Raw genomic sequence first — 25,749 nt, 5'->3', positions numbered from 1 at the left:
TTTTTTTTTTTTTTTACGAATTTTAATAATCATTTAGCCTACCAACAGTTCATAATATTATTTTGATATTTATTCATTTTTCATACTTTAGTTTTCATTGGTTTGGCGGACCACGTATTACTCGAGCGGCCCACAGGTTGGGAATCTACGAATTTAAGAGATCCACAACAGGTTGTCAATAAGGAAGTGTTCCCTTTGACCTTACGCCATCAGTGAGGGTTTTATTTATATTGTATTAATGCTGCCATTGTGGTATTCTAGTGATTATCATACATATTAAAATATTGTTGCGTTAAATTGCAGTTAGGTCCTACTCAGTTTAAGATTCGTAGCAATGAATAGATAGTAATCTTGCAATCCTAATCTGGCTCTACTTTTTTAATAGTTCAAATGGCGGAAAGACCGACGATGTACATAATTCAATGGGTGTAAAGCGGTTCCTGCAAAAACAATAACTCTCGTGACATTTAAATAAAGTTCTAAATTTTTGGCCAGCGAGAATATACGCTCATACATATATATTACAGTTGTTACTTTGAACATTATAGCTATCTAGTCAAGTCATAAATGTTGGAACAAGTTGTACCAGTTGCGCTTTCGAAACCAACACAGTGAGTGGAGAGGTCATGCTGGTCTAGCTAGTTCTAACTACACAACAGTCAGTAGGCTACTTAGCAAGTGATAAAGTGGCTATATGCTAGCTAACGTCAGTTAGCTTTAGACATCTTGACTAACTAGCTAACGAGCACACGGTCGGCAGCTGTCGGGAGTGTAGCATCGAGGAACTAAACGCGGAAGGACGGCGATACATTTGGGTCGTCTATCTTGTTGGTACACAGCCAGTGGAATTGGAGATGCGACTTTTTGAATTAGTTCAAGCCTGATTCGTGAAACTATAGTAGCTAACCTAGGCTAGCGATCTATAAGGTTCCTCAATGAATGGACTGTTCGGACAAGGTTCTATCAATATTGTGTGCTAGCGACCGACTTTGCTAACACTTAGCACGTTAGCTTTATACCCAGTTGTTGTGAGACGTCATCATCTTGCGTTTTTCATAATGGACGAGAATAAGAATACATTTTGACTGCAGAATTTCGGGAACATACACATCTATCAGATAACTTGACGCAAGAGGGCCACTTCAAAATTGACAGAAATGCTCTGCTCTTTGAAGAACGCACCAGTGGGAATAGCTACATCGGCTAGGAGCTACTTGGCACCTAGCTAATTGATGTTGCAACGGAAACTTCAAAAGTACCCTTACATTTACGCTGGATGATTAGTTCGTTCGTTGAATAACAGTAACAAAGGATTTCGTGTCAAGTTTCCTTGGAATAATTATGTCACCAGTTGTGTCCCAATTTCGCTGGGAATGATGGCGCTTTTGACTGAAATAGCCCTGCGTCCCAGGTAGCCCATCAGCCTCTTGACGTTACTGTACATGGGAGTGTTGGGGGCTGCCTCCGTCGGCCTGGCCCGCTGTTTCCTTTTAGTATAGTGCTAGTGCTATAATACTATGTTTATTTTTTTCTCGAGACGCTAAATAGCAATATTTCCATGTCATACAGAAATTACGGCAGTAAGTTTCTTCTCTTTGTAAGTGAACTGGACTGTTGAACTGAGACTCATCATGTCAGGGTTTGCTGAATTCGTACCACCTCCTGAATGCCCAGTTTTTGAGCCGAGTTGGGAGGATTTTTCGGATCCTTTGGGATATATAAACAAGATTCGTCCAATTGCTGAGAAAACTGGCATCTGCAAAATTAGACCCCCAGAGGTAACCATTTACTAGTATTTTTGAAACGTTTATCAATTCATACATTTATTACACGTCTCCATGACCTGCCTACCTCTCGTGTATTCATGGGATTTTAGGCCTACGTGAAATTTACGTGCGGCTTTGTGTTTTCACTTGTGGAGGTCAAACACGACCAAATTCGAATCTAAAAATCTAATTTGATATTTAATTAGTTGGTTGCTTTAAATGATAGAAAATAATATAACGTCTGCTTTAGGTCCACATTACCAACGGAGAGTCTTTTGTTATTGTTTTCTTTTTGGCCTTGCTGATATTTCCTAGCAGAACCGCGATAGGGACTATGTTGTAACGACTGCTACATAATTATTGAGTATTAAACTTGATGTTTCTTCGTGGTCCATGTTGAAGTGCGACAATGGATAATAACACTTGCATATGTCTTCAGTCAAGATGTCAAAACCTAACTACCTAGAATATAAGACTCATTCCACAGTAGGGGTTAAGGCCTGTGTTGCAAACATGGGTATGCATGTAAAAGTAAATTATTGAATAACTTTCTAGGTGTTTGTTAATGCTTTGTAGATTCAAATTAAAACAATTAAATCCAACAAGCAGCCTTTGTTTATCTTTTAATAGTTTGACCGGGGTTTGTGCAGAGTAATGGTGCATTGCCTAGACACCACATAGAACAATTATGGGATGGATTTAGGTCTAGTTGATAAAGCATAGATAAGTGGTAGAAAATTTAATTGCAGATCAAGAGATCGCAGTTTCAAGCCCCCACCTGTATGTTGATTCTGATCAAAGCATCTTCTAATTGAAAACATTATTATTATTCTTGCTATAGTTGTTACCACAGTGTGTGGTGTGGATGATGTTGGAGCTCAGTTACTCACCTGCTCTTCCTCCCTCCTGCTCTCCCTCCCTCCTGCTCTCCCTCCTTCCTGCTCTCCCTTCAGGACTGGCAGCCTCCCTTTGCCTGCGACATACGAAACTTCCGCTTCACTCCTCGAGTTCAGAGGCTCAACGAGCTGGAGGTAAGAGGCTACCAGAGCAGCAGGAGGCAGGCTGGTGTATCACCTGGAGGTAGGCTGGTGTATCACCAGGAGGTAGGCTGGTGTATCACCAGGAGGTAGGCTGGTGTATCACCAGGAGGTAGGCTGGTGTATCACCTGGAGGTAGGCTGGTGTATCACCTGGAGGTAGGCTGGTGTATCACCAGGAGCTAGGCTGGTGTATCACCTGGAGGTAGGCTGGTGTATCACCAGGAGGTAGGCTGGAGTATCACCAGGAGGTAGGCTGGTGTATCACCTGGAGGTAGGCTGGTGTATCACCTGGAGGTAGGCTGGTGTATCACCTGGAGGTAGGCTGGTGTATCACCTGGAGGTAGGCTGGTGTATCACCTGGAGGTAGGCTGGTGTATCACCAGGAGGTAGGCTGGTGTATCACCTGGAGGTAGGCTGGTCGGAGCCTGGTGAGCATCCCTGAGAACCTGAAGTGTGTTCATACTGTCCCCATCCTGATTTATCTGTGAACCCTCATCTAGTCCCAAATCATCACTTACTCACGCTCACACACACTCACAAGCGTCTAAATGAATAATAATAGTGATGGTTTGTCTTCTGTCTCCCCTAACCCTCCAGGCTCTCACCAGAGTCAAGCTCAACTTCCTGGACCAGATTGCTAAGTTCTGGGAGCTGCAGGGATCCAGGCTCCGTGTCCCTCATGTGGAGAGGAAGATTCTGGATCTGTATCAGCTTAGCAAGGTAAATAGCCCAGTGTTTCCTCCATGTAGATTTTTCCGTGGCGGGCCAAATTTCTTTAGCCACGGTATCAGAAATAGGGCTGTACAACATTTTAGGCCGTCTATCAGCAGTGATTGTTAGAAAGCGTATCGGAGGATAGCACGGACACGCGCTTCACAGCGCAGGTTGCGTGTGTGCGTCATTGAGAACTGTAGAGCTAAGTCGTTTAACTTATGTTGGCCGTGTTACGCTCTTACGCGGCCGTCAGTTAATTTAAGGCTGTTATTGTATTAGTCGATAATTCTTGCTCATTTAAATTAAGTTAACTGGTGATTTTCGTTGTTTGTAGGCTATTCTTACCCTGCTAGCGAAATTACACATGTCGATTCGATTGCTGCCCTTGCTCACGTTTGTGTTTTAGGTGCATTATTATGCTAAAGTAGTTAGTTAATAAATAGTGGGTATATTGTTATTATTAGCTACAGAATAACAGAATAATACTCAGCTCAGCCCTGCCCTAACCCAGACCAGCTCAGCTCAGCCCTGCCCTAACCCAGACCAGCTCAGCCCTGCCCTAACCCAGACCAGCTCAGCGCAGCTCAGCCCTGCCCTAACCCAGACCAGACCAGCTCAGCTCAGCCCTGCCCTAACCCAGACCAGCTCAGCCCTGCCCTAACCCAGACCAGCTCAGCCCTGCCCTAACCCAGACCAGCTCAGCTCAGCCCTGCCCTAACCCAGACCAGCTCAGCTCAGCCCTGCCCTAACCCAGACCAGCTCAGCTCAGCCCTGCCCTAACCCAGACCAGCTCAGCTGAGCCCTGCCATAACCCAGACCAGCTCAGCTCAGCCCTGCCCTAACCCAACCCAGACCAGCTCAGCTCAGCTCAGCTCAGCCCTGCCATAACCCAGACCAGCTCAGCTCAGCCCTGCCCTGCCCTAACCCAGACCAGCTCAGCTCAGCCCTGCCATAACCCAGACCAGCTCAGCTCAGCCCTGCCCTAACCCTAGCTGTGTGTTGCAGGTGGTGCAGGCGGAGGGGGGGTTCGAGGCGGTGTGTAAGCAGAAGTGCTGGGCGGCGGTTGCTTGCAGGATGGGCCTGCCTCCAGGGAAGGGCTGTGGCTCTCTGCTGCGCTCCCACTACGAGAGGCTGCTCTACCCATACGAGCTGTTCCAGTCTGGGGCCACGCTCACCGTGAGTGGAGCACACTCACTCTCACACACACTCATACACACACTCATCCACACACACACACTCATCCACTCACACACTCATACACACCAGGGATGGAAATTAGCACCCGCCACCAGCGAAATGCGGGTGATTTTGTGTTGTGGCGGATAAACTTGCTTCAGCTACCGGCCACCGTGGCGTGTAAATTAAATTATTACACAGCTGTTCCTAATGCTGTAGCCCCACTCACTTGAATGGTGCTTCCCAACGTTCTGCGGTCAATTATTTTTTGATAACAGACCGTTGCTATGCATAACTGACCGCTGTCAAGAAAAGTGGCCTTTTTGCCTCGGATTCACGTCTTACGTAGCACTCCACAAGTAGTCTGGTAACTTTTCAACCCCATTGACTCCGTTGCTTAGCGACATCAGCTAATTTGAAGCCCAAAGAATGTTCAACGTCTATGAAGTTCAACGTCTTTGGTGAACTATTTCTTTGCTGATCAACACTACGAATGGTAACATATAAATTGTAAAAAGACACACTGTGTTCATTTATTTTTTTGGCAAGTAGCCGTGTAATAAGCGGGATAATGTTGAGAACGCCATTGTCATTATTGGCAAAATAAGCCCCTTCAGAGCAAAGCTACACCCATCTGCTTTGGGTGCTGTTCGCCCTGTCTTGGAAGAAGAATGCTCAGGAAAGCACCTCTGAAATTTCAGAATCTATTTCTGATGAGCAGGAGTAAATTGTACTGGGAGTGGGGAGGATGGGTGGAGGAATGTAAGTTTGTTGTTTAATCTGAATTCTTAATGAAATGTATTTCAGTTTGTGGTTTGTGTAAGAGAGAAAGAGATAGTGTGAGTGTTTCATTGAGACTTGAGATTAAATATACTGCTAAAGTATTGTAGATCTTGTAGTATAAATTTTCACATGCAGTTACACATTGTCGGTTAAAAACAAGAAAGTGTCTGGTAAAAACATTGAGTGGTTGGTAGATTTTGAAATCCACCAGCCACAGTGGCCGGTGGACAAAAATGTTAATTTCCATCCCTGATACTCACTCATACTCACTCACTCACACACACTCACCAACACATATTAGTGCATATACTCAGAGACACACTCGCACTTACAGACACCAGGGAGGCATTGGTATGTCATCAAACTGTTTGGTAACCCTAACCCTAACCCTATGTCATCAAACTGTGTGGTACAACCCTAACCCTAACCCTATGTCATCAAACTGTGTGGTACAACCCTAACCCTAACCCTATGTCATCAAACTGTGTGGTACAACCCTAACCCTAACCCTATGTCATCAAACTGTGTGGTACAACCCTAACCCTAACCCTATGTCATCAAACTGTGTGGTACAACCCTAACCCTAACCCTATGTCATCAAACTGTGTGGTACAACCCTAACCCTAACCCTATGTCATCAAACTGTGTGGTACAACCCTAACCCTAACCCTATGTCATCAAACTGTGTGGTACAACCCTAACCCTAACCCTATGTCATCAAACTGTGTGGTACAACCCTAACCCTAACCCTATGTCATCAAACTGTGTGGTACAACCCTAACCCTAACCCTATGTCATCAAACTGTGTGGTACAACCCTAACCCTAACCCTATGTCATCAAACTGTGTGGTACAACCCTAACCCTAACCCTATGTCATCAAACTGTGTGGTACAACCCTAACCCTAACCCTATGTCATCAAACTGTGTGGTACAACCCTAACCCTAACCCTATGTCATCAAACTGTGTGGTACAACCCTAACCCTAACCCTATGTCATCAAACTGTGTGGTACAACCCTAACCCTAACCCTATGTCATCAAACTGTGTGGTACAACCCTAACCCTAACCCTATGTCATCAAACTGTGTGGTACAACCCTAACCCTAACCCTATGTCATCAAACTGTGTGGTACAACCCTAACCCTAACCCTATGTCATCAAACTGTGTGGTACGCCCACTGTGGGTTAATACACACATGAACCGGATGCCATGGCGCACCGCTGACTACATGCATGCTGTACATTCAGTTCTGGAGAGGAGAGGGGAAACTAACAACAATACTTATTCTCTCATCTCCAACGTGATGGTGGTGAAGATGGCGCGCATCAGTGATGGTGGTGAGCGCTTGTGAAATGTGATGGTGGTGAGATGGAAAGAAACATGTTTGTAAAGGCACCTCTGTCTTTCAAATCTGGGGGAATCTTTTGGATTCAGCGTTCAACACAATGACGATGTAAGATGACCATACTAAACACAATGACGATGTAAGATGACCACACTAAACAGAATGACGATATAAGATGACCATACTAAACACAATGACGATGTAAGATGACCATACTAAACACAATGACGATGTAAGATGACCATACTAAACACAATGACGATGTAAGATGACCATACTAAACACAATGACGATGTAAGATGACCACACTAAACACAATGACGATGTAAGATGACCATACTAAACACAATGACGATGGAAGATGACCACACTAAACACAATGACGATGTAAGATGACCACACTAAACAAAGTATGTCTGCAACCTTGGGCTCCCCAAGATTACACACGGGTAACAGGAAATCTGAGTTCACTCACTGGCCAAAACACAGCTGTCTCTCACAGTTAGGGTGAGTGATCTCTGTGTTTGATCCTGTCCAGGGCATCCAGCGGCTGTACGAGGAGGGGGAGGAGGGGGAGGAGCTAAACGAGAGGGTGGAAGAAGAGGAGGAGGAAGATGAGGATGAAGATGAGGATGAGACGGAGAGACTGAGTGACCAGACTTTGAACAAGGACCACCCCCACCCTGACCCCCACCCCGACCCCCACCCTGACCCCCACCCCGAGCGGAGGTCTCGGAGGCTGAAGTCTGAGGTTTGTGTGTGCGCGCGCTCGCATATCTCTGTATGTGTGTGTATCTCTCTCTCTCTCTCTGTGTATCTCTGTATCTGTGTGTGTATCTCTCTGTGTTTATCTCTGGATCTCTGTGTGTGTGTGCTGCTCTGGTTCCTCAGAGGGAAAACAAGGAGCCCAAAACCCTGCAGTCGTTCTCCAGACACAAAGTGGTGGAGCTCCTTCCTGCAGGTACACTCCTGACCCTGACCCTCACCCTGACCCCTGACCCTCACCCTGACCCCTCACCCTGACCCCTCACCCTGACCCCTCACCCTGACCCTCACCCTGACCCTCACCCTGACCCTCACCCTGACCCTCACCCTGACCCCTCACCCTGACCCCTCACCCTGACTCTCACCCTGACCCTCACCCTAACTCCCGAAGGGAGGGAGATCTGCATGCAGCGCCTGACACACTGCATCCTGACACTGAAATACACACTAGACTGTTTTGATGAAAACATTTTCATAGTAGCAAAGTAAAGCTTTGTTGTGTCAGGAGACGATGCCTTCAACAAGAGACAGAGGCACCTGAAGGCCTTCGCCATCAAGATGCAGCCTCGCAAGCAGAGTCTGGAGGTGAACTTTGTGAGTACTGAGCTGGGGGTGGGGTCAACACTGCACCTCTTATCTGTGTGCTAGCAGGCTTATCTGTGTGCTAGCAGCCTTAGGTGTATGCTAGCAGCCTTAGGTGTATGCTAGCATGGTTACCTGTGTGCTAGCAGCCTTAGGTGTATGCTAGCATGGTTACCTGTGTGCTAGCAGGCTAACCTGTGTTTATTAGCTTAGGCCTACTTATCAGTCACATAGTAGTTAACAAACTTAACACATAACGTTTTATTCGGTGTGTGAAAAAAACAGAGAAAGCAGGCGATCTGCTGGTCCAATTTATGAGCGGGCACTATGGGCCTGAGCCCAATGTTCAAACGAGACAAAACTGCATCTTTTAAAAAGTCAGAGTATAAAAAGCAAAATGAAAATTCAAAGTACAATATTTGTGTCCAAGATGCAGTAGACTGTAAGTATAAAACAGCAGACAATAATCAAGAAGGTTTACTTATTATAGGCTAATTAAAAACGTATCATTACAGTCCACAAATGACCCATGATCACCCATCTTTTTTAGGAAAGCTTAAGGCGACAGTTGTTATACTTTGCAGCTAACATTTCACAAACGTGAGAAACTGGCACTATATTATTGTGTGTTGTAACATAAGGTTGGCAAAACAGCGACCATCAGTAAACGTTATGGATACAAACAAGAGTTTATATTATATATTAAGTTGTTCTTGTCTTTACTAAAATCAATACTACTCAAAGGACAGAGTGCTCTTACAAATGAAACGATTTGACTTTTGGCTAACGTAATAGACTCGCTGTTTTTGCTGATGCTGAATCGTCTATAGCATACGTTACATTCATTAGGCTACCAATGTAACTTTAGGTTAAACATGTTTAAACTTCTCCTGGGGAAGCTGACTTCACCTTCAGAGGTTCGGGGGCAGCTCAGTGGCTCCAGTCTTTGCCGGGCTGCAGTGCCAACGCACCGCAGCAGGCTGGCTGTGTGCGAGCCAGACTGTGTGAACACCGCTCTGCACGTTTGATGCAGAGACGAGGGGCAGGGGGCTAAGAACACGTTTAAAATAAAACATTTAATTGTTCACTTTTGGTGGAGTGGGGGGGGGGCAGCTGCCCCCCCTTGCCCCCCTGTAGATCCGCCCATGCCAGGCTTACCTGTGTGATAGCAGGCTTACTTGTGTGCTTACCTGTCCCTGTGCTGCTGCTGGTCCCCCAGGTGGACCTGTACATGTGTCTGAGCTGCGGCCGTGGAGACGAGGAGGAGCGTCTGCTGCTGTGTGACGGCTGTGACGACAGCTACCACACCTTCTGCCTGATTCCCCCCCTGCAGGACGTGCCCCGGGGGGACTGGCGCTGCCCCAAGTGTGTGGCCGAGGTATGAGGCGATCGCAGCACTGTGGTGCTGGTATACACTGTGGTGCTGGTATACACTGTGGTGCTGGTATGCACTGTGGTGCTGGTATACACTGTGGTGCTGGGATACACTGTGGTGCTGGTATGCGCTGTGGTGCTGGTATACACTGTGGTGCTGGGATACACTGTGGTGCTGGTATGCACTGTGGTGCTGGGATACACTGTGGTGCTGGTATGCACTGTGGTGCTGGGATACACTGTAGTGCTGGGATACACTGTGGTGCTGGTATACACTGTGGTGCTGGTATACACTGTGTGTCTGTGTGTATATATCCTGTATAAATGTGTTGTGTTGTGCAGGAGTGCAGCAAGCCTCGCGAGGCGTTCGGGTTTGAGCAGGCGGTCCGGGAGTACAGCCTTCAGGGCTTCGGAGAGATGGCCGACCACTTCAAGTCTGATTACTTCAACATGCCCGTGCACGTATGTGTCTCAGTGTCTGTCAGCATCTTCCACACGCAGGGCCGACCCAAGGGGGGGACGTCCCCGACCCAAGTTAGTGTTTCCCATTCATTGGCTAGACTGTGGCGCCCGCCATAGTCTAATTTGTCTTACCATAGTTTCATAAAGTTTCAAAATGAACCGGAATTATGAGTACACTTCTCATTACATAAAATATCGCTAACGTCTCTTTAGCAAAGCATCTGTCACTCCCAGTCAGTCACCCCCTCTGTCCCCCTGCGGTTTGTGTGCACACTCAGTCACACGCACTGGAAGCAGTCTTGGCTGCCTGCGTCCAACAGCAAGTCATTTTGCGGACACATGGTATGACTGCTAACAAAGTTAGTTTTCTCACTGGTGGCACTGTTGGATTTTGTTCTATTTAAAATATCCTACTTGGCTCATGATTGGAACATTCCAGGTCAAATCAGACTTTCTAACAGGCTGCAAGGAGGCACCTGCCTGAGGATCACTGGGCCAAGGGTTATAGGGTCACAGCCCAGAATCATTCCAATATGAAAGGGCATCAGAACTGTTCTTTTTGAGCCTAGAAAAATAAAATGTCAGAACTCAGGGTGCATAGTTTACCATTAGATGTTTTTTTGGTATACTGTATGCTCTAATCAATTTTGTGTTTCCACCATATGTGAACTACGATAAACTGTCTCTTTAAGCATATGTGTAGGTGTGACTTTTTTCATCACCCATGTGACCGATGTGTTTGATAAAAATGTTTACCAGATTTATGGATTTAGCTTTCAAATGCACAACATGTTCTTGAATGAGCACCAAAATGGTAAAGCACTGCCTAACCTCTGCCCTCAGATGGTGCCCACAGAGTTGGTGGAGAAGGAGTTCTGGCGTGTGGTGAGCTCTATCGAGGAGGACGTGATTGTTGAGTACGGAGCTGATATCAGCTCCAAGGATGTGGGCAGCGGCTTCCCAGTACGAGACGGCAGGAGGAGGCTGCTTGGAGACGAAGAGGTGACACACACGCACAAACTGCACACACTCATATACTGTATATACACACACATACTGAAACATATACATGTACACACACAAACAACATGTTTACTATCACACACAGGACTGACCGTGACAGTAGCTGGCAGTGTATGTCATCCCCTCCACCCTTTTCCATCTCCACCTTCTCCCTCCTCCACCCCTCCTCCCTCCCCCTCTCCAGGAGTATGCTAACTCTGGTTGGAACCTGAACAACATGCCAGTACTGGAGCAGTCTGTCCTGACCCATATCAACGTAGACATCTCTGGGATGAAGGTTCCCTGGTTGTATGTGGGCATGTGCTTCTCCTCCTTCTGCTGGCACATAGAGGACCACTGGAGCTACTCCATCAACTTCCTGCACTGGTACACACACACACCCACACACACAAACACACCCACACACACCTACACTTACACATCCTAACGCTGACCTCCCTGTGCAGGGGGGAGCCCAAGACGTGGTATGGCGTGCCAGCACAGGCGGCGGAGCAGCTGGAGGCAGTGATGAAGAAGCTGGCTCCAGAGCTGTTTGACTCCCAGCCAGACCTGCTGCACCAGCTGGTCACCATCATGAACCCCAACGTGCTCATGCAGCACGGAGTCCCCGTACGGCCCCACATTTATACTATACTCTATACTCGTACTATACTCAATACTCATACTATACTTTACACTCGTACTATACTCTACACTCATACTATACTCTACACTCGTACTATACTCGTACTATACTCAATACTCATACTATACTCTACACTCATACTATACTCTACACTCGTACTATACTCAATACTCATACTATACTCTACACTCGTACTATACTCTACACTCGTACTATACTCTACACTCGTGCTATACTCTACACTCGTGCTATACTCTATACTCGTACTATACTCGTACTATACTCTATACTCATACTATACTCTATACGATACTCATGCTATACTCGCACTATACTCTATGCTCATACTATGCTCATACTATACTCTATACTCATACTATACTCTATACTCTATACGATACTCATGCTATACTCGTACTATACTCTATGCTCATACTATGCTCATACTATACTCTATACTCATACTATACTCTACACTCATACTATACTCTACACCAGGGATGGAAATAAAAAAAATTGTCCACCGGCCACTGTGGCTGGTGGATTTCAAAATCTACCGGCCACTGTGGCTGGTGGATTTCAAAATCTACCGGCCACTCAATGTTTTTACCAGACACTTTCTTGTTTTTAACCGACAATGTGTAACTGCATGTGAAAATTAATACTACAAGATCTACAATACTTTAGCAGTATATTTAATCTCAAGTCTCAATGAAACACTCACACTATCTCTTTCTCTCTTACACAAACCACAAACTGAAATACATTTCATTAAGAATTCAGATTAAACAACAAACTTACATTCCTCCACCCATCCTCCCCACCCCCAGTAAGTTTCAGAGGTGCTTTCCTGAGCATTCTTCTTCCAATACAGGGCGAACAGCACCCAAAGCGGATGGGTGTAGCTTTGCTCTGAAGGGGCTTATTTTGCCAATAATGACAATGGCGTTCTAAACATTATCCCGCTTATTACACGGCTACTTGCCCAAAAAATTACTGAACACAGTGTGTCTTTTTAAAATGTATATGTTACCATTCGTAGTGTTGATCAGCAGAGAAATAGTTCACCAAAGACGTTGAACTTCATAGACGTTGAACATTCTTTGGGCTTCAAATTAGCTGACATCGCTAAGCAACGGAGTACGCTGGGGTTGAAAAGTTGCGGAGTGCTACGTAAGACGTGAATCTGAGGCAAAAGGCCACTTCTCTTGACAGCGGTCAGTTATGCATAGCAACGGTCAGTTATGCATAGCAACGGTCTGTTATCAAAAAATAATTGACCGCAGAATGTTGGGAAGCCCCATTCAAGTGAGTGGGGCTACAGCATTAAGAACAGCCGTGTAATATTTTAATTTACCCGCCACGGTGGCCGGTAGGTGAAGCGAGTTTAACCGCCACAACACAAAATCACCCGCATTTGTCTGGTGCCGGGTGCTAATTTCCATCCCTGCTCTACACACAACACTAAACTGTATACTCAGCACTGCATTCTCTACTCATTGCTCTGTACTCAACCCTGTACTCTATCACTATACTCACCACCATACTCAATACTCGGCATACTCATCACTACCTACACTCATCACTATACTCGCCACTGTACTCATTACTATGCTCGTCACTATATATGTATGTGTGTATAATCTGTGTGTGTGTGTGTGTGTGTGTTCGAGACTAACCTGTGTGTGTGTGAACAGGTGTTCAGGACGAACCTGTGTGTTTGTGTGAACAGATGTTCAGGACTAACCTGTGTGTGTCTGTGAACAGGTGTTTAGGACTAACCTGTGTGTGTCTGTGAACAGGTGTTCAGGACTAACCAGTGTGCTGGGGAGTTTGTGGTCACGTTCCCCAGAGCCTACCACAGCGGCTTCAACCAGGGATATAACTTTGCTGAAGCTGTCAACTTCTGCACTGCTGACTGGGTATGCAACATTCCTAGTATTAAAATGTATATGATTATTACCGTTACAGTGTTTCCTCTAGGATTTCTTTTAGCAGTGGCGGCAGGTCTGTCCGAAACCACCCCCCCCCATTTAATATTGCACATATTGTTGTCCTATTTCTCCTAAATAAATCAAGTTAGGCTACTCAATGACACCTTACAGTCATAAAGTATGTTCTTAATGGCATAAATGCTGCCAATTAATAATTGACGTAATAACTTCTTATGGTCAGTAGCCTAGCCTATCGATTAAGGGGGCACTGGGAAGCATGTACACTGTCTGCTTCATTTGATCTTGATAGGCTAAGCATTCTGTAACTAATAACAACAGTATACACACTATTTATTAACTAACTACTTCAGCATAATAATGCACCTAAAATACAAACGTGAGTCAGGGCAGCAATCGAATTGACATGTGCAATTTCGCTAGCAGGGGAAGAATAGCCTACAAACAACGAAAATCACCAGTTAACTTAATTTAAATGAGCAAGAACTATAGACTAATACAAAAACAGGCTTAAATTAACTGACAACATAAGTGATACGACTTAGCTCTACAGTTCTCAAGGTCGCACACACGCAATCTCAACTGCGCTGTGAAGCTTATGACCGTGCTATTCTCCGATATGCTTTCTAAAAATCACTGCTGATAGACTGCCAACATTTTTGTATAGCCCTATTTCTGTTACCGTGGCGGCAGAAATGTAACCGTGGCGGGGCACCACGGAAAATTAAACAAAGCGGAAACACTGCATGATAATACTTTTATTAGTAGTATTATTATTAGCTTGCTGTGTGTGTAAATGCTGTGTGTGTGTGTTCATACTGTGTGTGTGTGTGCCCAGCTCCCAATGGGGCGTCAGTGTGTGTCCCACTACCGGCGACTGCAGCGCTACTGTGTGTTCTCCCATGACGAGCTGCTCTGCAAGATGGCGTCTGAGCCAGAGCGCCTGGACGTGGAGCTGGCGGCTGCTGTGTTCTCAGAGCTCAGCCGCACCATGGAGGAGGAGAGCAGGCTGCGGCTCGCCCTCACACAGATGGTGAGGGATGACGGCTGGCCTGGTATTCATGTTGAGCTGTGTAGATGAAAGCGTCATTTAGTGGACTCTTCCTCCTCTCTTCCAGGGGGTGGTGTCTTCGGAGCAGGAGGTGTTTGAGCTGCTTCCTGATGATGAGCGGCAGTGTGTGAGGTGTAAGACCACCTGCTTCCTGTCTGCTGTGACGTGCTCCTGCAGTGCTGAGCGCCTGGCGTGTCTACACCACGCCGCCCAGCTGTGTGACTGCAGCATGGACCGCAAGTGTCTCAGGTAGTCTTCTCATCCCAAATGCTCTGAGCTGTGGGCCTCCAGAAATCATGCAGATTTGATCGTGTTGTGTGTGTGTGTGCAGGTACAGGTATGCCCTGGAGGACCTTCCCACCATGGTGTTAGGGGTGGGGTCCAGGGCCCAGTCCTATGACTCCTGGTCCAGGCGTGTGAGCGAGGCGCTGGCCGCAGATACCCGAAATAAGAGAGGTAGGGTTCCCCTCCCTCCCTCCTCACTCCTCCCCCCACTCCTCCCATCTCCCCTCACTGAAACAGCTGAGGGTTCATGCCGAGGGTTCATGCCGAGGGTTCATGCCGAGGGTTCATGCCGAGGGTTCATGCCGAGGGTTCATGCCGAGGGTTCATGCCGAGGGTTCATGCCGAGGGTTCATGCCGTGGGTTCATGCCGAGGGTTCATTGTCTCCAGACCTGATGGAGCTGCGGGTGCTGCTGGAGGATGCAGAGGAACGCAGGTATCCAGATAACAGCGTGCTGCGTCACCTTAGGGACACAGTGAAGGATGCAGAGACCTGCTCCTCTGTAGCACAGTTGCTGCTCAGCCACAAGCACCGACACAGGTAACTCAGAAAGACACACAAACACTCAGAAAGACACACACACACACTCTTTCTCTGTCTCAGTATATCTGTGTGTGTGTAGCTGTGGGGGCCAGGCCAGCAGGGGTCGCTCAAGGCTGACAGTGGAGGAGCTGAAGGGCTTCGTAGACCAGCTGGACCGCCTGCCCTGCGTCATAAACCAGACTCAGCAGGTCAAGGTAACCCTGACCCCTAACTCACAAATCCACGATTGCCAGTGGAAAAGACTTATTTCTAACTTTCCAACACTAGGCCATGATTGCCCAGCCCGAAATCCATGAATATTAGGAGGAATTATGGATTACGTAATGTCCTTGCAAAGACTTGCATACTGGCCCTGTAGGGTCAGTGCATACTAGCCCTGCAGGGTCAGTGCATACTAGCCCTGCAGGGTCAGTGCATACTAGCATTGCAGGGTCAGTGCATACTAGCATTGCAGGGTCAGTGCATACTAGCATTGCAGGGTCAGTGCATACTGAGTGATGATCTGTGCCTCCCAGGAGCTGCTGGAGAGGGTGGAGGACTTCCGGGAGCGGTCCCAGCTGGCACTGAACGAGCCGCTGCCAGACTCGGTCACGCTGCAGGCTCTGCTGGACCTGGGCAGCAGTCTGGACCTGGACCTGCCCCAGCTCCCCCGCCTCAAACAAGACCTGCAGCAGGCTCGTTGGCTGGACGAGGTGTGTGTGTGTCTGCATGTATGAAGTATGTTTCTGTCCACCCAGTGAGCTGTACCCGGGGTGTAACACTGCCCCCTGCCCCAGGTGCGTGTGACCCTGGCAGACCCCCAGCGTGTGACCCTGGAGATGATGAAGCGTCTGATAGACTCGGGGGTTGGGCTGCCTCCGCACCCAGCGCTGGAGAAGGCCATGGCCGACCTGCAGGAGCTGCTCACGGTGTCTGAGAGATGGGAGGACAAGGCCCGTGCATGCCTGCAGGCCAGGTGAGACACACACACATCATAGATATACACACACACTATACATAGACGCACACACACATAGAGTAACACACACCTGTACCCCCAGGCCCCGGCACAGCATGGCGACCCTGGAGAGCATCGTGGTGGAGGCTAGAAACATCCCGGCTTACCTGCCCAACGTGCTGGCTCTGAGGGCAGCCCTGCTCAAGGCCCGGGACTGGGCTGGCAAGGTTGAGGCCATACAGGTAGCACCTCTAACCCCCCCCCCCCCCCCACACACACACACACACACACACACACCTCTGCAGTATATCATTCCTACTGTGTGTGAGTAGAGTGGCAGCAGCTATGGTTACCTGGAGCAGCTGGAGGGTCTGGTGTCTCGGGGGCGGAGTCTCCCGGTCCGTCTGGATGCCCTGGTGCAGCTGGAGAGCCAGGTGTCCTCAGCCCGGGCATGGAGGGAGAGGACCGCTCGCACCTTCCTCAAGAAGAACTCCACACACACCCTGCTGCAGGTTAGAACACACACATCCTGCTGCAGCTTAGAACACACACACCCTGCTGCAGGTTAGAACACACACATCCTGCTGCAGGTTAGAACACACTCATCCTGCTGCAGGTTAGAACACACTCATCCTGCTGCAGGTTAGAACACACTCATCCTGCTGCAGGTTAGAACACACTCATCCTGCTGCAGGTTAGAACACACTCATCCTGCTGCAGGTTAGAACACACTCATCCTGCTGCAGGTTAGAACACACACATCCTGCTGCAGGTTAGAACACACACACCCTGCTGCAGGTTAGAACACACACATCCTGCTGCAGGTTAGAACACACTCATCCTGCTGCAGGTTAGAACACACTCATCCTGCTGCTCACCTGGATGGTCCAAACAAAGGTTCTCACCCAAATCTCTCCCCCTTTCCTCCCCCCTAGGTCCTGAGCCCTCGTGTGGACATTGGGGTCTATGGCAACAGCAAGAACAAGCGTCGGCGTGTAAAGGAGCTGCAGGAGAAGGATGGCAGTGCGGCGCTGGAGAGCCAGCAGGACGACAGCATGGAGGAGCCGGCCCCAGACCAGGCCTCTGTGGTGGCAGCCTTCAGGGCCCAGGAGCAGCAGGAGGCCCACGCCATTCACGCTCTGCGCTCCGCCAACCTGGCCAAGATGGCCCTGGCCGAGCGCATTGAGGAGGTGAGGTTCTGCCTGTGCCGCCGCACGGCCGGGGGCTTCATGCTGCAGTGTGAACTCTGCAAGGACTGGTTCCACGGTGCCTGCGTGCCGCTGCCCAAGACGGGCGCCCAGAAGAAGCAGGGCTGGCAGAGCAGCAAGGACTCCAGGTTCCTGTGCCCCCTGTGCCAGCGCTCGCGCCGGCCCCGCCTGGAGACCATCCTCTCCCTGCTGGTGTCCCTGCAGAAGCTGCCGGTCCGCCTGCCGGAGGGAGAGGCCCTGCAGTGCCTCACGGAGAGAGCCATGGGCTGGCAGGTACTGTGTGTGTGTGTGTGCGCGCGCGAGTGTGTGTGTATAGAACATAGCGGAAACACTGGTAACCGTTCGTAAACTCTGGATTGATTCTCCTGCCGATTATCGGAAAAGGCCCTGAGATAGGAGGGATGTTCACAGATGAGTCTGTAGTGTGAGAGAGTGAGAGAGAGAGATGGATTTGTTGTAGTGAGAGAGAGAAGGGGCTGAGCGAATCAAAGCGTTGCGCGCAGCTCTACAATTAAATGTTTTTTTTGCCATGTTAATAAACAGAAGAAGAAAAAAAAAAAGATGAAAAAGTGAATACATTTCTGTATGGGAAACACTGTAGTGTGTCGGGTGCAGACTGATGCCCCCTCCTCCCCCCCCCCCCCCCCCCCCCTTCCCCCAGGACCGCGCCCGCCAGGCCCTGGCTACAGACGAGCTGTCGTCGGCACTGGCCAAGCTGTCAGTCCTGTCCCAGCGCATGGTGGAGCAGGCTGCCAGGGAGAAGACTGAGAAGATCATCACTGCTGAGCTGCAGAAGGCAGCTGCCAACCCTGACCTGCAGGTACCCTAGCCCTGACCCCCTAGGCCTGACCCCCTAGCCCTGACCCCCTAGCCCTGACCCCCTAGCCCTGACCCCCTAGGCCTGACCCCCTAGGCCTGACCCCCTAGGCCTGACCCCCTAGCCCTGACCCCCTAGCCCTGACCCTGGGCCTGACCCCCTAGCCCTGACCTTAGGCCTGACCGCCTAGCCCTGACCTTAGGCCTGACCCCCTAGCCCTGACCTTAGGCCTGACCCCCTAGCACTGACCCCCTAGCCCTGACCCCCTAGGCCTGACCCCCTAGCCCTGACCCTAGGCCTGACCCCCTAGCCCTGACCCCCTAGCCCTGACCCTAGGCCTGACCCCCTAGCCTTGACCTTGACGCGCCCCGTGTGTGTGTCCAGGGCCACCTCCAGACGTTCCAGCAGGCTGGGTTCAGCAGAGCCCCGTCCCCTCAGCAGCCAGCGGACTACGACGACGAGGAGACAGACTCAGACGAGGACATCAGAGAGACCTATGGATACCACGCCAAGGTAACTATATGTCAGCTTAGATACAATAGGAAAAGGTAACCATGGCAGCATAGATACCACCCCAAGGTAACCATGACAGCCTAGATATGACGCCAAGGTAACCATGGCAGCCTAGATACAACAGCAAGGGAACCATAGCAGCCTAGATATGACAGCAAGGTTACCATAGCAAGGTACGATACAAAAACCCAACTTAAAAAGAAGTGTCTGATGGGTGTGTGTGTTCCAGGACCCTGGAGAGGGGAAGCCCTACCTGTTCTGTGACGAGGAGATCCCTGTGAAGTCGGAGGAGGTGGTCAGCCACATGTGGGCTGCTGCCACACACTCCTTCTGTGCTGAACATGCCTACTCCTCTGCATCCAAGTCCTGCTCCCAGAGTAAGGCCCTGTCCTCTGCCTGTCTGTCTGCTAACCCTGCTCCCAGATTAAGACCCTACCCTCTACCTGTAACTTGTCTCTCTCCATCTCGTGCCCGCCAGACATGGGCCCCCCAAGGAAGCAGCCCAGGAAGACCCCCCTGGTGCCCCGCAGCCTGGAGCCCCCAGTGCTGGAGCTGTCCTCTGCAGCCAAGGCCCAGCTGGAGCAGCTGATGCTGCTGGGGGACTTGCTGGAGGTGTCCCTGGACGAAACGCAGCACATCTGGAGGATCCTGCAGGCCACACACCCCCCTTCAGAGGACCGCTTCCTGCAGGTCATGGAGGTTGGAGCCTCTGCTAATACCCTCACTGCCAACATGTTGGATGAAGTATGATGGATAAACTGTTGGATGAATCTGTCCTCTCTCCCCAGCCCGAGGACTCCCTGATGGAGAAGACTGTGAAGATGAGGATGAAGGAGTCAGAGAAGAAGAGGAGGAGGAAGCTGGAGCGGGCGGAGCAACACATGATGCTGGCTGTGACGGGGAGCGGGGCCAGCGGGGGCGGGGCCAGCGGGGGCGGGGCCAGCGGGAGCGACGTGGGCCGGCCCAAGAGCAGGGACCTGAAGCGCGTTGGTCTGGAGCTGGGAGCTAAACCCAAGAAGAAGAAGCTGAACCTGGAGAAGTCCCGGGAGGTGAAGCAGCTGGCCAAGCGCCTGGCCAAGGAGGAGAAAGAGAGGAAGAGGAAGGAGAGGGCGGTGCTGAAGGCAGAGGCCCTGAGGGAGGGTCTGGAGAAGAGGAAGGAGAGGAAGGTTCTAGACATCCCCTCCAAGTACGACTGGTCGGGGGCCGAGGACTCCAACGATGAGAACGCTGTGTGTGCAGCAAAGAACTGCCAGAGGCCTTGCAAGGATAAGGTAAGCTCCTAGATCACCATGACTACCAGTGCATATCACCATGATGACCAATATATACAATATCACTACCAGTATCACTGATCACTAATGTATATCACCATGACCACCATAATATATTACTATGACTACTAGGGCTGGGTGATACGGCCTAAACATTTTATCCGATTTTTTCACACAACACCCTATTAACAGTTTTAATTGTTTGTTTTTTTTTACAGATTTTCTTTTTTACAAAATATTATTTAATCTTAAAAAATATATATATTTACTTTGTTTTTATTTTAACAACAAGTGATTAACAGAAGTCAAGTGTGTCCAGAGTGGTGCAGGGGGTTGACTAGGGCCCACTGGGAGCAGGTGGAGGAGGGGATGGGAAGGTTCCAAGCTGAAGTTAATCATGGACTGTGGAGGAAGCATGTTTCGTAAGCATCCTGGAGTATAGAGAGTAAGCAGGTGATCACCACTGGAACACCTTAAGGAGAGTTACTAATCACGTATTAACAGGAGAGAGGTTAACCCTGCTTAATGCTGTTGTTGTCAGACAGAGGAGGCCCTGGAAGCCTGTACCACACACCTGGTCTCTACACCACCTGGTCTCTACACCACCTTGGCTCTCATTTATAAAACTGTGTGAGGATACTTACTAAAAGTGTAGGTACGCCCAAAAGCCTAAAATGGCGTACGCCCCCAAAAAATCGGATTTATAAAACCGTGCGTACGCACACCTGTAAGCAATGTTCCCTTTATAAATCACAGTTTATCAACAAGTGTGCGTACATGAATGAGCATTTTACCCTGCCCTAAACACGCCCATCCTTAACGATAAATGGCCAATCCAAAGCACTCCATGAATGCTAATCCATTATATTAATGGCCTGGAATGCGATTTTTCTTACGTTTACGTTACGTTCAATCATGGCGTCAGGAAGGAAAAGAACGAAAAGGCGCAACTTCTCAGACACTGACATTAAAATACATAGGCGAGGTGGAGGAGCGAAAAAACACATTAAACCTATTTGGTGGCCACAGCAACGGGATCATCAATAAATAAAAAAGCAATGCGAGGTAACAATTTGAAAACAAAAGCGTATCCGTAAACACACGTTTCTTCATGCCGGTTTTGTTATGAACAGTATTAAAGTTTGGACTGATAACGTGGACGTAGTGTAGCAATTGCATGGGAGCTTAACGGCTGTATTTCCAGTTTTTTGACATATGTTGATATGCACAGTATTATAGAAATATATTAAGTTTTTGCATCTAAAGGTAGGATATGTGATGTTCTCCTGTATTCCATGCAGTCGTGGCATCTCCCGTTCTGCACTCTGGTAGTGGACAATATGATGGTGAGACACAGAGCTGAATTTAGATTTAACATTTGAGTTGGATTGTACAAGGTATTTATGGAACAATTATCACTCAGTACAAACGCAAATAACACAAAACAAAATATATAACTATTAAGAGTGATCGTTCTTCCCACATTTACTTTCTGCAGTCTGACTACAGTACGGTCATCGGCGTCGCCAATTCCAACTGTCACCAAAATGTGTGTAGGCCTACGGGAGGGTCAGAGTTTGTGCGGACGACCGCACATTCTCCCGTCAAGTTTTTTTTATAAATCACAACCTTTGCGTGGAAAGTGGCGCACACACATTTCCAGCCCCGTTTTGTGCGTACTTTTCATTTATAAAACTGTGTCTAGGATTCTTACTAAAAGTGTACGTACACCTAAAAGCCTAAAATAGTGTACGCACACAAAAAGTCTGATTTATAAAACCGTGTGTACGCACACCTGTACGCAATGTTCCCTTTATAAATCACAGATTACCCACAAGTGTGCGTATGTGAATCAGCATTGTACCCCACCCTGAACATGCCCATTTTTTACCATAAATAGTCAATGCAAAGCACCTCATGAATGTTAATCTAGTATCTCATCATGACCCTGGCATGCGATTGTTCTCTACTGTGAATCATAGCGCATGGCAACTTCTCTAACCCAAGTCTGGATTGATAACGAGGACGTGGAGTGTAGCGATGATATATGCACAGTATTAAACAAAAATATTTAGTTATACACTGTATTCTGCAGTTATTTAAAGGTAGGATATGTGATGTTATCTGCATTCCATGCAGTTTGGCATTTCCCCCTCCTGCACTCTGCTATAGTGGACAATATGATGGAGAGACAGTGCTGAATTTTGATTTAAAATGAGTTGATTGTAAGGTGCTTATGGAACAATTATCACTCAGTACAAGCTAAAATAATACTGCTGGATAAAATCTTCATGATAATCATGGAATTTAATTTAAAAAACTTGTGTGAGGAAAACAAAATATATAAATATTACGAGTAATGTTCTTCCCACATTCAATTTCTGCAGTCTGACTACAGTACGGTCATCTGCGTCGCCAATTCAAACTGTTCCCAAAATGTGCGTAGGCCTACGGGAGGGTCAGAGTGGAGGACCGCACACTCTCCCGTCAAGTTAGTTTTTTATTAGGGCTGTCAAAGTTAACTCATTAATGCAATTTCACTTTAACGCAACAAAAAAAAAATGGTGCCGTTAACGCAGGTTTCTTTTTAACCCTGGAAATCACCTGTTGTCACATGACTTCGACGGCCGACGGTAGCTGAATGATAGAGAGAGGGCTATTAGATAGGAAGTTCCATTTCAAAAAGTTGCAAGACTGCTCGGTTGACAAAATTAAGGTTGTGTGTACTGATTGTCAGTTTAGATATCACCGGAGTACTTCCAGCCTAAACTATCACATGCAAGCAAAGCACACAGCTAGCACCAGCGTTAGCAGCATTAGCGGTGGCAGCAGCAGCGTTCGCTCCGGTAATATATGGCGGACAACACTCGCTAAAGAAGCAAGCAGCTGACTGGGTTCGACAAAATAGAAACTGTATTGTTCAATATTAAGGTCAATCTGTTGTTGCTTAAGTATCTGAAGTATGTTTGAGTGATATTTGAATATTATGGAGCAGGATATCGTAGTAGGCTATGAGACAACATGTCTCAAATGTATTTTATATTCCATAACAAGTCTTAATTTTCTGGATTTTTATCATACAGCTGTATAGTTAGTGAGTGAATAAAACTCCCTCCCAATTTAAATTGTGTTCCATCTGAACTTGTGTTATGGACATTATCATCCAGTTATGCCTATTTGAAGTTAAGTACACCCTTTTAATGTTATTTCAACTACAAAAATATTTTATTGGGGTAACATTTTAACAGATTAAATAGATTTAATAATTTTGGTATTAATCACGATTAATCGTTTGAAATAATGCGATTAATCGCGGTTAAATATTTTAATCGCTTGACAGCCCTATATTTTATAAATCACAACCTTTGCGTGGAAAGTGTCCACGCAAGTTTTATAAATGAGACCCCAGGTCTCTACACTTCTGAGACTAGGGTGACTACTTGTAGGAGTGGCTGCTCATCTGTCTCTCTGATCTACCTGTCTCTCACCTCCCTATCTCTCTGATCTACCTGTCTCTCACCTCCCTATTTCTCTGATCTACCTGTCTCTCACCTCCCTATCTCTCTGATCTACCTGTCTCTCACCTCCCTACCTCTCTGATCTACCTGTCTCTCACCTCCCTACCTCTCTGATCTACCTGTTTCTCCCCAGGTGGACTGGGTTCAGTGCGATGGCGGCTGTGACGAGTGGTTCCACCAGGTGTGTGTGGGCGTGACCTGTGAGATGGCAGAGACGGAGGACTACATCTGCTGCGTGTGCAACCGCAGGGCGGGCGTGGCCAGGGGAGGAGCCTTGCTGGTAGCAGAAGAGAGTGTAGTGTTGGCTGTTCCTGTGTGCAGCACTGCCCTCCCTGCCACCCTGAGACAGCAACACAGCACTCAGGACGCCAGCTAGCACTTCCACTGTGGGCAGAGGCTAGAGTACACACACAATGTCAATCTCTGTGTCCTGGGAAAACAGACTTGACTGACATACTTCCCTTTTTGACTGATTGACCGGTGCGATGGACGGAGTCCTAACAAAATAGAGAGAGGACTGAGGAGGAAATGGACTGGTCCTCACCTTGTAAACCTTACAAACCCTGAGGCTCTAGAATAGACACCTGCAGGGATGGAGGCTCCAGGTTATGGAGATCGGCAGGGATATGGAGGGATGAGGAGGGAGGGGGAGGTATTGAGGTATCCCCTAGGGCTAAGTGTGTGATTCTGTCCTTGTGTCTGCTGGGGTAGAGGGTCAAAGGGAGGTGTGTGTGTCCTTCCACCTGCGCCAGAACCACCCTGACCCCCACCAACTTGGGTCCTGGGTGTCACCATAGTAACCAGTCTTCAAACTGCAGTCTAGCTCCAAAAGTCTGGGGACAGTTTCAGAAGCTGTGTAGCAGGACTGTCACCTTAACCCTTAAACCAACCCTTCGTAAACACAATCACCTTAACCTAACCCTTTGAACACTGTCCTCCCATTTGACCACCTAGCGCTCCAGAGTTATGCCCCCTCCAGCCCCGCCCCCTTCTGCCCCTCAGCCAATACCAGCAACACTTCCTGATGTAAGACCAGTGGTTGTATTCAGTAAATATATTTATAATGTAAATAGGTTTTAAGCAATTAAATGATTTGGATGTGGCTGTTTCTTTTGTTATCTCACCTTTTAATAAACTGTTCCTAGTCACATTTTGGGGGGGAGTGTGTTTTTATCAATGCTGTTGTAAAGTTTATTGTGGCTTTGAGTGCAATTAACGTGTCCAGCCTGTGTCAGTTGTGCACATCCAGCATGTGTCAGGTGTGTACATCCAGCATGTGTCCAGCCACACAGCTGGAGTGGGGATTACCTGTTGATACAAATTCCTTTAGTAGAAAGAGTCTCAGAATTGTGTAAGAAACTGTGCTTGAGTGTAAAAAATGGACCGGATGGCCAGAGTAACTCATTAACCACCACTGACCTCCGCACAACCTCACACCATCAGAGCTGTGTTGGGTTCACCCTGGTGCATGATGGGAACTATTCCATGAACACTGCAAGCCTGTGCTGAGGATGGGGAAGGTGTGTTTTGGGTGAAGCTCAGTGACAGAGCAGATCAAGAAAGGTTAAACCACTCTCCCCAACTCCTAAATGAAGCTGTTTTCGTGTCAGGCACCAGGTGTGAAGCTGTCGTGCAGGGGAGCTGGTGGTGGACTGGACAAGACTGGTCTTAGCCAACTGCTGCTGCTGACAATCCTGACCTCTCCCCTCCCTCGTCCCTCCAGCCTCACTAACTCAGATGATCTATAATAATATTTGACAGATTGTCATTCTTATTTCCTATGACCTGCGGAGGGGATTGGGTTTGGGATGTTCTGGTTTGTGTGTGTTTTTAGTGGAACATTTTATCTGCTGATAGATCCACCAGGCTGGGCTCCATCCAGCCACCATGTTAAAGGGACAGACTTTTCTGAGGCCACAAAACCAGTGGAATGAAGTGACCGAAAATGAGAGAGTTAACCCCCGTCTCTTGAGTTTTCTAAGTTACAGTTTTGGCCAAAT

General features: G+C 48.0%; 1 protein-coding gene across 3 annotated transcripts; it reads left to right on the top strand.

Moving 5' to 3' along the window:
* Positions 1 to 239: 239 nt before the first annotated feature.
* On the top strand, positions 240 to 24,899 carry kdm5a (lysine (K)-specific demethylase 5A). Of its 3 annotated transcripts, none has more exons than XM_047023067.1 (29): positions 240 to 1,778; positions 2,720 to 2,797; positions 3,403 to 3,525; positions 4,525 to 4,695; positions 7,363 to 7,575; positions 7,716 to 7,785; positions 8,095 to 8,183; positions 9,382 to 9,549; positions 9,888 to 10,007; positions 10,851 to 11,009; positions 11,215 to 11,396; positions 11,477 to 11,639; positions 13,458 to 13,577; positions 14,446 to 14,640; positions 14,726 to 14,907; positions 14,990 to 15,114; positions 15,332 to 15,482; positions 15,565 to 15,679; positions 16,001 to 16,177; positions 16,262 to 16,440; positions 16,526 to 16,664; positions 16,755 to 16,934; positions 17,358 to 17,903; positions 18,292 to 18,450; positions 18,832 to 18,960; positions 19,190 to 19,337; positions 19,439 to 19,650; positions 19,749 to 20,231; positions 23,883 to 24,899. In XM_047023067.1, the coding sequence occupies exons 1-29, from the start codon at positions 1,632 to 1,634 to the stop codon at positions 24,123 to 24,125; spliced, it is 5,166 nt and encodes a 1,721-aa protein (XP_046879023.1). In that variant the 5' UTR covers positions 240 to 1,631; the 3' UTR covers positions 24,126 to 24,899. The 3 variants fall into 3 exon arrangements, with proteins under 3 accessions (XP_046879023.1, XP_046879022.1, XP_046879021.1); XM_047023066.1 differs by having other exon boundaries at positions 241 to 1,778; positions 9,391 to 9,549; positions 19,439 to 19,659; XM_047023065.1 differs by having other exon boundaries at positions 242 to 1,778; positions 19,439 to 19,659.
* Positions 24,900 to 25,749: the final 850 nt, after the last annotated feature.

This window comes from Hypomesus transpacificus, chromosome 7 (assembly GCF_021917145.1).
Source record: "Hypomesus transpacificus isolate Combined female chromosome 7, fHypTra1, whole genome shotgun sequence".
NCBI classification, from domain to species: domain Eukaryota; kingdom Metazoa; phylum Chordata; class Actinopteri; order Osmeriformes; family Osmeridae; genus Hypomesus; species Hypomesus transpacificus.
This window is presented reverse-complemented; position numbering and strand designations above follow the sequence as displayed.